Source organism: Ammospiza caudacuta, chromosome 3 (genome assembly GCF_027887145.1).
Source record: "Ammospiza caudacuta isolate bAmmCau1 chromosome 3, bAmmCau1.pri, whole genome shotgun sequence".
Lineage (NCBI taxonomy): Eukaryota > Metazoa > Chordata > Aves > Passeriformes > Passerellidae > Ammospiza > Ammospiza caudacuta.
Genome location: NC_080595.1, coordinates 46719135 through 46732967, shown reverse-complemented (window position 1 = coordinate 46732967; position 13833 = coordinate 46719135). Strand labels below are relative to the sequence as shown.

The 13833-nt window shown below is 34.0% G+C and overlaps 1 protein-coding gene across 1 annotated transcript in view; it reads left to right on the top strand.

Moving 5' to 3' along the window:
• SIPA1L2 (signal induced proliferation associated 1 like 2) overlaps positions 1–13833 on the top strand; it is a 124676-nt gene that overhangs the window by 66139 nt on the left and 44704 nt on the right. The window contains exons 6-9 of the mRNA XM_058800909.1: positions 181–355; positions 4059–4162; positions 10400–10557; positions 12089–12665. Coding sequence (XP_058656892.1) covers positions 181–355; positions 4059–4162; positions 10400–10557; positions 12089–12665 — 1014 coding nt within the window. The remainder of the gene's footprint in view (positions 1–180; positions 356–4058; positions 4163–10399; positions 10558–12088; positions 12666–13833) is intronic.

Below are 13833 nucleotides of genomic sequence, written 5' to 3'. Positions count from 1 at the left end.
TTTCTTTTTTGTTTTTGTCCTGTGGTGATTTAATTTCCCAAATCAGAACACTTATTTTTTCATTTTCAGATGCCTTCTGTCGGGAGTTATAACAGTGTTATATTTTAATTGTGAATATTTATTCTAGTATTGACTTTGCTTCTGTAAATTTTCCTTATTTTATTTAATTTTTAATTTCAGCTGAGTTTTCAACATAAGATTGGTATCCTTTACTGCAAAGCAGGCCAAAGCACAGAAGAAGAAATGTATAACAACGAGATGGCAGGACCAGCTTTTGAAGAGTTCCTTGATCTACTGGGCCAGAGAGTACGGCTAAAAGGATTCAGTAAATACAGGGCTCAGCTGGATAATAAAAGTAAGTTATGCTTCAAGCTATGGGACAAAGGGTAAAAATCCAGTTGATCTTCTGTAAATTATGTTGTCTTTTCCTGCTCTTGACTTCGGGTTTTGAATAGTAGGGTTATATGGTAAATGAGGAAGATGGAGCATATGGTAAGAACATGTATCAAATCTTTTCTGAAAGGTCATTTACTTTTTCTGTGGCATTAGTAGAACTGAATATCAAAGCAGTTTATTTCATTTGTTTTAATTTAGTTAAAATCATACTACATGAGTAATATTTCCACAGGTACACTTCAACCATCTTATTCTTTCAAAGGCAATAAAATATATGTATTTCAAAATATGGAGTAATTTCCCTTATTTCAGCTGAACATACATGCTTGCTTTTACCCAACACACACATGCAGTCAAGTTTTCTGGTTTCTCACACATGCACAGTAAGCATGTCCTCATTTGTCAGCTGATAATTTTTGATCTACCTCAGTGCTGAGTTAGTACTGCCATTTCCCCAGGTCTTTCCAGTTCCTTAAGTGCAGTAGTATAAAAATTTAATTGTACAAATTGGTTGGATTTTACAGCAAAATAGGAACTGAAGTATTGCTGTTTAAAAAAGCCAATGAGATGTTAAGACTCTTCCTTATTAGTACTGTTTTTGCTGCCCTTAAATTTAACTTAAATTAATTCTTAGTTTAATGATGTTTTAGCAGAATTTTGACGGCTGATCATATGAGCTGTAATCTAAGGATGTCTAGTTATTCATCTACTTCATTTTAACATAGTGTCAACCTAGTGAAAGCACCACATTTATTTCCAATAATGTTATTGCCTTTTTCCTTAAATCCGTGCTTGTTTCCCTTTAATAATTTGAGCTAGAGATTATTGCATCCTAATTTAGAGACTATTGCATCCTATTTCAGTACAGAAAAATAACAAATCTTTTTCAAATTAATTTGTGGAAATACATATTAACATGCTGTTATATGTATATGCTGTCATATGCTGTCATATCAGACTTCTGGAATGCATTTATAAATCAGGATGAAAAATTAAAAGGAATAAGGGATGTTTGGGTTTGCTTTTTTTTCCCCCCAAGCAGAATGTGACTGAATATCACCTAGTAAGTTGTACATATGAAAACAAATGCTGATCTGTCAGCAAATTCAGTTTCTATATTTGCTGTGCTTCTGTATGAACTTACATTGCTGATCAGCATTGTGTATGTATCAGTCAGTAACGTGATTTTAATGTTTTACAAAGTCTCTGTGCCATTAACTATATTGTCCTGTCATAGTGTGTCCTCATAGTGTGTCCTCATTGTTTAAGTATCACTTAATGTATCACATTAGTATCACATTTAAGTATCATATTTTTGTTATATTTAACAATGCAATAAGTATTACTGTGTGTCATATTTAGACTTACATGTTGTTCTGACTGCCTGTAGGTTCAGAGGGTTGTGATAACGTAGTCTCTGGGAGCTATATTTTTGGTAGACACAATGTTTCAGTAAAAAATCTTGCTTAGTTCTTGTAGGAGTAAAATTTATTAAGTTTTTATATTCTCGAATGCTTGACGAGCTGTGAGGTTTTTCTCTAAAAAGTTCTCTTTTTAGAATTTATTTATTTTAAACAATTGTTTATTTAATATTTGGATAAGTAATTAGTCCATTTCTTATGTAACAGAGAAAGTAGAATGTTGTGATGGGTTGCCCTGTCTGCCAAATAAGCCCCCACCTCTTGTGTGCTCACCCACCCTCCAGTTTGTGAGTCGAGATTGAGTTCAATGAGTGAAGGGAAGAAAGGAAAAAAAACACCTGCAAAAAAAACTCCCAAACAAACAAAAACTCCAAAACAAACAACAACAACAAAAACACCCAATCAACAATGAGAGCACAACCCACCACTACATCCATCAGGCAACAATACAACTGATGCAAAGGCAGTCACTTGCCTCCTGCCATTAGCTGACTGATGCCCAGCCATTCTCTGAGCCACATCTACCATGAAAAACCTCTCCCTGCTCCAGTTTTTCCTGCAGAACATGACTTTATAGGGCATGGGATATGTTTTTGGTCCATTTGATGGGCTGTGTCCTCCCAAGCCCGTGGCCAGCCCAGCACACTTCCCGGGACAGGGGCAGTGTGGGGGCAGAGCTGGCGCTGTGCAGGCACTGTGAGCCACAGCTGAACCATCGGTGTGTTACCAGCTCTGCCCTGGTCACACAGACAGCACCATGTGGGCTGCCATGAAGAATTATAGCTGCATCCAAGCCAGGCCCAGTGCAAGTGTTCAGAACATATGGAATGTATTAACTATAAATTCTCTTCTGCCCTTCTTTAGTGCAGTTTTAGTGGCATGCAGTTCCAAACCCCAAGATAAAGAAATAAGAAAATTAAATGAAATTTTACTAATTCAATACTATATAATTTGTTTAGTATGTGTTTTAAAACATACCAGTCTACTGGAAATAAGATAAAATGTTTTATTGTTGGAACGTATTTTCTCGTTCTATCTCTTCAAAACTGGCTCTCTAAAATGCCACTGAAAGGTTATAATGGAATTGGATTTTTAGCTAAGATTTTGAAATCAAAGAATGCAATAAGGTTTCTTTCTTTTAGCAACACTTAAGTAACAAACTTCAGTTGAAATGATGCTTTTTATTTCTTATGCAACTGTAATCTGTGTTTAATAAATGAAGTTAATTTAATTATCATACAGATATAACTGATACACCCAGCACACTCACAAATTTATGCGCTCCTAATTGTATACACACAAATATTTTTAGATTTAGGGCTGCACATAAAGAAGTGTATATTGATATACTTTTAACTGGAGAACTAACATGGCTAATTGATTTTTTGATTTTTTTTTTAATATAGTTATACTCTTCAGAACTGATCAAAACTCTGAAACCTTAAACAGCATGTTAAAGAGTGTACTGGAGAATATTTATTGCTACAGATAACATAAAATTATCCTAAAAAATAAATGAACGTGGAAAAAGACAAGAAAAATTAGCAGTTGTCTTCACTCAATAGGGTGTTCAGTAGAGTTAAACCTTAAACTTTTTTAAAGTTCATTGTACTTACTTAAATAGTCTGTACAAATTGAAGAATAGGAATAAAAAGGATTAACTTATGACTACAGTATAAATCTCATTTACTGTAAACATCACAAAATGCTAACTATTAATAAACTTTCTAAATAAAAGAAAGTGTTAAGTCATATAATATATTACATTTATTTAAATAATTTTCAAATATATGTAGTACGCACATGTTTATGTTTTAAAAATGCCTGATCTGCAACATGTGTCTTAATGTTAGGTTTGAAGTAGCCAGTTCACTTTTGATAAAGTATGGGTTTAGTCAATTGTCCTTATTATTGTTTAAGTAACGAAAATACATGTTATATAAAACTACACTGAAGTAGTGTAGTGTTTTGTTTTTATTGTGAAATGCCAATATATTTAAAATTAGTTTATTTAGGTCTCAGAGACAGCAAACTCTTTGGGTTTTTTCCTGCAGGACCCCTCTATGTCATAATACAGAAATAAAGACTAGATTTTTAGGTGATGGAAACTGGTTTTGTTCAATTGTAAAAAATATAGAAGTTGTTTAAATAGATTTAAATCACAGCATGCAGAGTGGTGTCCTAAAAAGTAATATGAATATTCTAATTTACTGACCTTCTTGCGATTAAATTAATTTTCAGCTGATTCAACAGGAACTCATTCCCTCTATACTACCTATAAAGATTATGAATTAATGTTTCATGTATCAACAATGCTTCCCTACATGCCCAGTAACAGGCAACAGGTATGTCTCTTTAGCTTTTTATCGTATTTTACATTATAAGTGTTTCACATTGAGTGCTGGGTTTTTTTTATTAGTTTTGGTTGAAAATGGAATTGTTTTAAAAGAAATATGATCAATTATATTTATTCTCTTGAAATAGTGTAAGACGTTAGAAATCTTGTAAGAGTTTGTTCTGTATAATTCAGGAACTTATCCCATGTACCCTATTTCATTATATTATTAAAAGGCAATATTGCCTCTCGTGAATATGTTATTTTTTGGTTTAGACTGAATTCACATCTTATGTATGTTTTAAACATTGAATGGAATGAATCAGGAAAATAGCCTTATGGTTAAAATATGCATGTAATAAGATTTTTAAAACTATTCCACTTAATCCTTGTATTACAGATCTTGAAATGTTTATTAATGTGTGAGCTTAGTAATAGTTTTAAACGTATCCTTCGAGGTGTCTGTGAAAACAGAAAATTGCAATGTATTTGTCTTATTTCTAGAGAATTCCCTTTGCTTATGCAATAATTCAGAATGCTTTCAAAGCATTAAGGATGGCTAAAAACCAGCACAGCATCCAAAGTGTGCGGTGCACCAGTAAGGTTACTCTGTCTTGCCTGTCTAAGATATTTCTTGTGACTTAATTAAAATGTACAAGCACATTTGGTATAATATATCAGTATTAATGCCTAACAGAAAAGCACTGGAATTGCTCATAGATCAGACTGATGGTAGTTTGTAACTTTCTGTGCTACTACTCTATGTTCCTCCAGGTATGCAGAAGTAAGTGTTGATTTATGCAGTTAGTTTTGGGATATTCTCACCTTGCCATGCAAGGTACAATCATCTCAGCCATTGTCGAAGGTTGTCATGAAATAAGGATGCTGTCTCACTTTGGTTTTGAACAGCTCACAAAAGATGCTTACTGATTGATTGTTGAACCATATGGGAGTTGAATCTTTCATGTCTGTCCTATCAATAGGTCTTGTGTGAACAGAAAGAGATATGTCAAGGCAGCAAGAAAAGGATAAAAGTAATGAAATTCTTCAGAAGGGATAAATAAAAATAACAATGGAAGGAAGTATATCGTGTCATGTATTTGAAATAATCTGTGCATAGAGCTCTGAACAGTTTGAAAAGCTGTTTCAAGTGAACAGTTAAGACATTACACTTAGTATTTAGATGTGGTTTAAAGGAACTAAATTAGGAATCAAAAGACAAACTTTTCACCATATGAATAACACAAAGTTTAGATGACTCACTTCCTAAAATGTGTGGCTTTTAGGAGACAGAATGTTCATCAGACACTCAACTGTGACATAGCTAGTAATCAAGGGATTGGATCTTCATTACTGATTTCAGATTTTTCTGCTTCTCTAAACTTCCAGTTGCCTCTTATTACCAAGCAGGGTTAATTTGGTAAACACACCAGGAGTTGTTCTGTCTGTAATCAGTCTAACAATCTTTGACTGAAAATGCATGTTAAATAGGGAAAACTGTATCCTACTAAGACGATATAGTACACTGAATGAGCTTGCCTTAAAATAAAAAAATTAATATTTTTGTAGCAAATCACAGGCACTGACAGTAAATATGGCCTTACTTGGAGTTTAGTACTTTTGTTGTCTTTCATGAATTTTCCTTGTTTGTGAGAACAAAGGATATCCTCTTGCCATGATCCACTTACTTTCATAGTTTTTTGCTGTTTGTCTTTCAGCTTCACTGCTGTGTTGCTCAGCCACCCCCTGTTACTGTCCTTTCACTTCTTCCTGTGCCTTCCTTTCATTCTTATAATTTCCTTATATGTCTTTCTTTCTAGTCAGGTGCTGATTCTTGTGTACAGGAAAACCTTTCAGTTTTAACTCCATGGTTTTCCCTAGCAACAAGCTCTCCTTTCCACAGTGTTTTAGTAAGCTCTCATCATTGTCTCTTTAAAAGGTTCAGTATTTAGCAGAAGCACTGTGTTGTTATTCATGGTTTTCTTGGGATCAAAATAATGTGGCAGTTTTCCAAGTTCAAGCAGTATGCCTATCTGAAGACCCACCACATTATTTTTCAGGTGATGAGATCTATCAGTGTTTGCACAGCATGTACACTGTCTTAATGAAATGTGACAAGTGCACCCAAATTACTAGAATTTAGCCAGCCTTAATGTGCAAAACAGATTTATAATAACTGTTTATTTTTTTCTCTTACTGTTTAGCTCCAAATTACATAATAAGTCTCTTCAGGGTTTGGCTCACTGCATACCCAAGTAAGGGGAAGTTAGAGATCGCAGTAAATTTCCTATTAGGTTATGTTAGGAATGAAGCCCCCAGTCAATAGTTATTTTCTATTAGCATATTATGAATGTACTGGCTGAGGTTGTTGCATCCATTCCCCATGTCCCTTGTTTGGTAATGACTGGGCAAGGTATTCAGTCCCTCCTAATCCACAATGGTGACCTTCAGTGAGCAAGCACTGAGCATTGCTTGTGCTCCAATTACCTGTGAGCCAAAAATAGGCCGCACCAGAACTGTTTGTTGCTTCTTCCAGGATATAACTACGCCCTGCTTGGTCCCTGATCAGGACATCCCTCTAGTTTTAGAACCAGCAGGAGATCCAAAGAGCAAGGTAATTTTTATTTTGGCTGCAAAGTAGGCTGGGAATTTCCAAGTCAGCTGCTCCTTCCCTAGGACGGGGAAGACAACCAGCCCTGGTATGGCCAGTTTGTTTTCCTTTACTGGCCTTTTCTTCAAAGCAGTTCAAGGCTTTCCCCTTTAAACTTTACCTTTGCTATGTTCCTTTCCAAATCATTCCCTTGCAAGTTTCCCACTCACACATTTGCAGTCTGCTTGTGTTCACATGGTCAGACCTGATTAATCCAAATCTGTTCAAATAATAAATTTTCACCTGGTTTTATGAAAACTTGAAAATTAAACAGATATGCAATTATGAAATAAGCTTGTTACATTTAACTACTGTTAAAATAGTTAGGTAACAATACCTGTGGTTATACCAAACTCAGTTGATCAGAGCTGTTGAAAGAGCTTTTGCCATTCATTTCTGGTTGTGGTACTGGCTAAGAAACCAAATTGAAAATAAAACTTTTGAAACCACTTATTTTAGAAATGTGCTAAAATAAGTTTGGAGATTTTCTTATTTGACTCTTAGCACTTCATAATTTAATTGAATGGAGAGTACATTTCACTGGTATTTCAACAAGAATTCCTTGTTGTTTTGCAGTTTCACAAAGTAATTAATCCTACTGAAGTGGGTAGATTTTTAAGGCCGAGCACAAGCTGTTAATATGTAAAGTTTTAAGACAGTTTTTTCCTCCAGAGATGCATATCTGAAAATTAAGAATTGAGTCACTAAAATCTGAGCATAAATATAATAACTATCATTTAGTGGAAATAACTTTAATGGATTCTGCTTTTCTAACATATTTTCCTGACTGGAGTCCCCTTTTTGTGTCTTATATTCTTACATAACACTTCACTGATTTCCTTTTGGCTGCCTATCATACTTGATTAGGTTTATTTTCAAATTCTAACATGACAATGATGGCTCCTTTACTGCAAGTAATTCTCTGTAATCCCTGCATCCAGTTGAGAGTTCCTGTCAACATCAGTGCTCAACACTGGCATGAGATTCTTTAGAGTATGTTAGAAAGGCAGATTAAAAAAAAAATTTACAACATCCAAAACCCCCCAAACCTGAGCAGACCTCAAAATGGGAGAGGAAGGGGAAACTGAGAACCTGAAAAGACCACCCAAACAACCTAGGAAGCAAAAGTTGGGAGAAAAATCTAGGCTATAGAATGGAAACTAGAAAAGGGTTTCTTATAGATCATTTTGTTGAGTTCTGGTTTCCTTCAATTCCTTTTTCATTTTCAGTATGCTCCCATTTCCCAGAGAGGTATGTGTTCCCTCCTTCTTCTCCATTCAATACTTTATTCTTTTCCTGTTCCTTTATCCTATCCAGAGCACTTCTTTCCATGTTCCAGATCACCCCAATTTAATTCTCCCCACTTTAGAAGTTCTTTGCATTATGATCCTCTGTGCACAGCCACAACTGTGCTTTGCCTTTTGCATTGTGTTGAAGTTGACTGACCACTTGTGCATGACAACTATTTATAAGTGTTACACTGGTTTTATTTTATACTGAAGAAGTCACTAAGATCTCTACAGTCTTGGTAAGGTTCTTAAAAATAATGACCTGTCTTCCTATTTCTTTTTTTGTGCTTTGTAGAGGTTTCTACTCTTGAAAAATATCCTAGGGGTAGGATATGGGCACTGTCATACTTTTAAAAAGTCTTAGCTAGTAAAATTTCAAACGTTTCTAAAACTTACCTTCAATTAAGTGAATACTGTTCTTGCTTATGCTATGTATGATGGCAAGCAGAACCTCCTAAAGGGGTCTACAAAAGCAGAAAATATTCTTGCAAGCAGTGATTACCTTGAAAAATAAATATACCTTTAAAGAGGATTGCATCTTCATTTTTATAATGTACTCCATGGAAATGTATAGGCATGAATCACTGTAGCAAGAACAAGTAATTGGGCACTTAGTGATACAACAAGGGCAGAAATGAATCACCTTGCACCTCCTAATTGGAAGGTTGCTTACAAATTCAACGGAGTTGTAAATTCCAACCTGTGTGATAGTAATAACTTCTAAACGTTAACTTGTGCTGCCCTACTATGATCTAATTGTGTGGCTCACTAGATGAGCAAATTAAAGAATATCTGACACACTAAGTTCTGTGATCAGTTCCTCAAAGTGTACTTCTGTGTGCAACAGTCTGTGCATCTTAGATGGCTCAAATAATCATTTTAGTCTTAAAAACCTGAGAACTTGACTGAGTCACACAACAAATATTGTTTTCTGTTCTTATGTCTGTTTTCAAGTTTCATAAGAAGTCTTATTTCTTTATCTGTATTTGGGATTTTGATTATGTTTAAAATAATATAGATGTACTTAGTGCTTTACAATTGTGGCTTTGGCCCTTCTGCCTACCTTCAGAATATCATCCTTTATGTTATTTTTAGAGTTAAAATGAAAGGGTTATGGATTCTAGGCTTTAGCATGTGCAACTTTGCTTTTTGTTGTTGGTAGCTGAAATACTAACTTTTAGTGGAACTGGAAAAATGCAACAAAATACTCTTATTAGAAAGATTCTTTTCCATGAAATCACCTTCACAGAGAAATTTTCACTTGCTCTGTCTTTAAGTTTGCAAGTAATTTTATTCTTAAATCCTTTTGGTTACACATGAGCTGAGGTACAGCTGTGTCTTTATGCTATTAGTTTACAATGCAAGATCTTTTATTTTAATATAGCACCTCATATTTTAAATGTAGCATCTCATATTTTAAATGTAGCACCTAGTAGACTGCTTTTTTTGTTTGTTAATGTACAAAATTTGAAAGTTACAATATTCTTCCATGAAGAAAGTGAGCATCATTTTACTGTGTTATTTTGTTGGGTTTTTTGGGGAGAAAGACTAGTAGTCCCTTACTGCTGGAAATATTTTGTAATTTTTATTAAATTTTAGCTTATAACAATGATTTAGTACTTTAAATTAGTTCTTAAATATATTTTGATGATAAAAGCTACCAATTACAAGAACAAATTTTTAATTTACGATTTCCTAATAGCTGTCGTTTCTCCATGAGTCTTGGTTCTGTTCCTCAAGTATGCAGTTGTTAACGTTTCTGATGGATGTTCATGATAATATTTTTTCTAAATTAAGATCATAATACTAAGGACAATATTTAATAGTGTTGTGACGTGGAAAAGGAAGTTTTATGGAGACATAGAAGCAATATTATATTTTTAATATAGAGACAAATATTACACTGTAAAGAGGGAATGGATGTACTGTTTTCTGGATAGTGAGAAATGTCAAGTGATGCAATGCTTTTTTATTACTGAAGTGCTGCATTAGTAAGAATAAGAGAAATACATTTTTCTTGTAGAGTAAAATATAAATGAGCAGAAATTATGGAGAACTAGTGTGGGGATGTGAGAAAATTTATTAGTATGTTTGTGAACTTAGTCTAATTTCCTTTCCCTATATTTTTGCAGTTCTGACATCCTTTACATGTTGTTCTCCATGATGCAATAAAAGTTATTTCTGAAAAATTATGCTTTATTTGTATTGGTTTGGCTTGATTTTTTGTTTTTTTCCTAAACTGATGAATTTATGATTTTTTAAATTTATTTTTTAATAACTAATTTTTCAATGCATATTTCTTGTCTAGCTGCTAAGGAAAAGGCATATAGGAAATGACATAGTTACCATTGTCTTCCAAGAGCCAGGAGCACTTCCTTTTACTCCAAAAAATATTCGTTCCCACTTTCAACATGTATTTGTCATTGTCAAAGTGCATAATCCATGCACTGAAAATGTGTGTTATAGGTGAGTAGGACCTTATAACTATATAAGTTTGTTACTAAGACTGCAATGCAACTCTGTTTTCTGGATGTTTTCTATTTCTTATGGCTATTATGTACTCAATTTTAAAATTTCTGCTGCACTTTCTGTGAATTTGAAACCCCAGTGTGTCCCTTACACACACATAGAGTTATGGAGCACAATTTGTAGATTCAAAGGGGCATGTGCAGAATTGCATGTTGCTGATTTATGGCCACAGAATGGGGATATAACAAGTTAGTGAAAATAAGATTTGCAGACACACCAATAGAAATTAATTTACAACTTGTATTGCATGTTTCCTTTTTAAAAAGAAAATTATTTAAAGCATTTCAGAAGGTCTTTTAACCTGTATGAATCCCTGAGTATGACAATATGATGAGTCATAGCCTTTAAGCACATAAACAAAGACTTTTGGAGAATGGGAAAAAAACATAAATTTCAGATTATTTTAACTGTCACATTTAAGTCACTGCATCATGAATTTTAGCAAGGTAACCAAGGTAGAAATCACATTTGTGAATTAATTGGCAATTGTGCAAGTAGTGATAAAGGCGTGAAGTATAATTACAGAGCTGTATTTATAAACGTTATTTATTCATTGTTTAGAATGAAAATAAATTACATAATGAGGGTGAGTCATGTTACTGTCTTTTAGCAGTCTACTAGAACTTAAACTATCTTTTAGGACTTGATTTCATTTCAGTAACTGCTTTGTGTTGATTAATACATGACATTTCCTAAGTTATACTTTTCTTACTATTAAACTCTGTCATCCCAAATTTGACTATATTTCAGTCAAGCAAATAGTAGTTGTACCTACTGTGTGCAGTATTCTGAAATTATTTTTCAGTTGAAATATATTATGTTTGTATCAATCAATTAGAGGTATAATTGTATCAATTAGGAAAAATCCCTATTTTTTCTTACATTTGGATGTGAACTGTCTAGATCAAGAATTGTGTTTCCAATTTTATGAGCATAGAGTAGGCAGTTTAAACAGGTGGAGAATGCTCCATTATAGTCACATTTGACACCAATATTTTTTCATTGAATTCAAACTTCATTGTAGAAGATGATCTGAGGATAAAAATTATTTTCTGTTTCTGTTTTTACATTGCTTAGTTTTAAGATGATGCAGCCGAGTGACAGCTGAAATGACAGATTTACATAAAAATAATTTTTAAAAATACTTCTCTCCTTTATTTCTCACAATTCCTTTTAATATTTATTACATTCAGGAAAGGCGATGTTGACACGCTAAGAAGTTGTCTTCGATATTGTTTGTTTTAGCAAGATACCTCCATAATGTCCTTTATATCTTTAAAAGAAGAAAGCCATTCTAAAACAGACAATCAGCTTTCTTTGATGTGTCTGAAACGTCTGCAAATTGGCATGTCAAAGCTGTACCTAATTGTGTAAATGGATTGCAGAGATCACAGTTCTGCTTATCATGTGATTTATTTTTTTTAGGGAATTAATTGTTTTGTTGGTTGTTTTTTCCTTCTATTTCCAGTGTTGGTGTTTCACGATCAAAAGATGTTCCCTCATTTGGTCCACCCATTCCCAAAGGAGTAACTTTCCCCAAGTCTGCAGTCTTTAGGGACTTCCTTTTAGCCAAAGTTATTAATGCTGAAAATGCAGCACATAAGTCGGAAAAATTTCGAGCCATGGCCACAAGGACGCGTCAAGAATACTTGAAAGATCTGGCAGAAAACTTTGTTACCACAGCTACAGTGGATACTTCAGCCAAGTTCAGCTTTATTACTTTAGGGGCAAAAAAGAAGGAAAAAGTGAAACCAAGGAAAGATGCACATCTATTCAGTGTTGGAGCGATTATGTGGAATGTGATTGCCCGAGATTTTGGCCAGTCTGCTGACATTGAATGTCTCCTCGGAATTTCCAATGAGTTTATCATGTTGATTGAAAAGGAATCAAAAAATGTTGTGTTTAACTGCTCCTGCAGAGATGTTATTGGATGGACATCTGGATTAATGAGCATCAAAATATTTTATGAAAGAGGAGAATGTATTCTTCTGTCTGCAGCAGATAATTGTACTGAAGACATCAGAGAGATTGTTCAAAGACTTGAAGTAAGTACAGTTTCTAAACTGGAATTCCACTTTTTTAATGAACAGTTATGTGTCTACATCTCCTTTGAGATATAATTAAAAATGTTCTGTGTTTATAGTTCAGGAGTGGTTTTGGTCTTCAGAGAGCATTACAAATAGTATTCTTCACAACAGCATGGGAGATAAATGTTATCAACCTGTTTTTCAGGGGTAAGGTTTCTGATACCGTTAATCTGATAATTTGCCCAAGGCCATGGATGGTTCCAGTGTTGAAATCAGGATTGAAAAGCTTTTGCCACCTCTTACTGTAGCCTGTTCTCAAATCACACCCTTGTAGGTAGAAGTATGATAATTTAAAAAATTTATAAAATCTTAGTATGTAAAATATACTTTTTGTAATAACCTGTGAGAATATTAGCAGAAAATTTTATGTGAGTGGTTCTGCTGATTTGTTCCTCTGTACTGAGAAAGTGCAGGAAGTAAAGAAAACTACACCAACTAATTCCACTTTTAGCAGCTGACTGGAGATAAAGTTTTTCAGACACTTGATGACCATGTCAGTACTACTGTACTGTAGCTATTTCAGTCCGTCCAAATGAAATGACAGTAACTCCAAGGTAAATGTGCTGATGCATCTCGTGGTTGCACTTCACTCTTTGATCTTAATTTAAGTGATTTAGATGGTCTTAGGGGTTTCTTCTGTTGGAAGGCTCGGCACTGAAAAGTATTCAGTCTGCTTACAGTTTTCACACTGGAATAGTTGGATTGCAGCTGATGATTTAGGGCCTCTCTAGTACTGCAATCTCATTTAGCATTGCTTAATATCATGCTCTAAATAATAACTTTCTTCCAAAGTACAATTGCTATTTTGAGAATTGAATGTCTTTAGACTCTTCTTGCCACTATTATATTATCCTTTTCCAATTGATGTCTTCAGCTTCACTTTCCTTAGACAGGTATTTCCCTTCTAGAAAATAGTGCTCCCATTAGGTCTTGTTAACCGAGCAGGATAAATTTCTTAACACAAGTGAAAAACAAGATTTAAAGTTCTAGTGAAAAGTTCTGCTGTCATCAGTGACTTTGTTTGTTTTATTTTTCTTTTTTGCTATTTTGCATTTACTCAGTTTTGCAAAGCCTGTAAATAACCCATGTTCCTGAAGACAGATCTTTAAGATTTGGTAATTAAAAC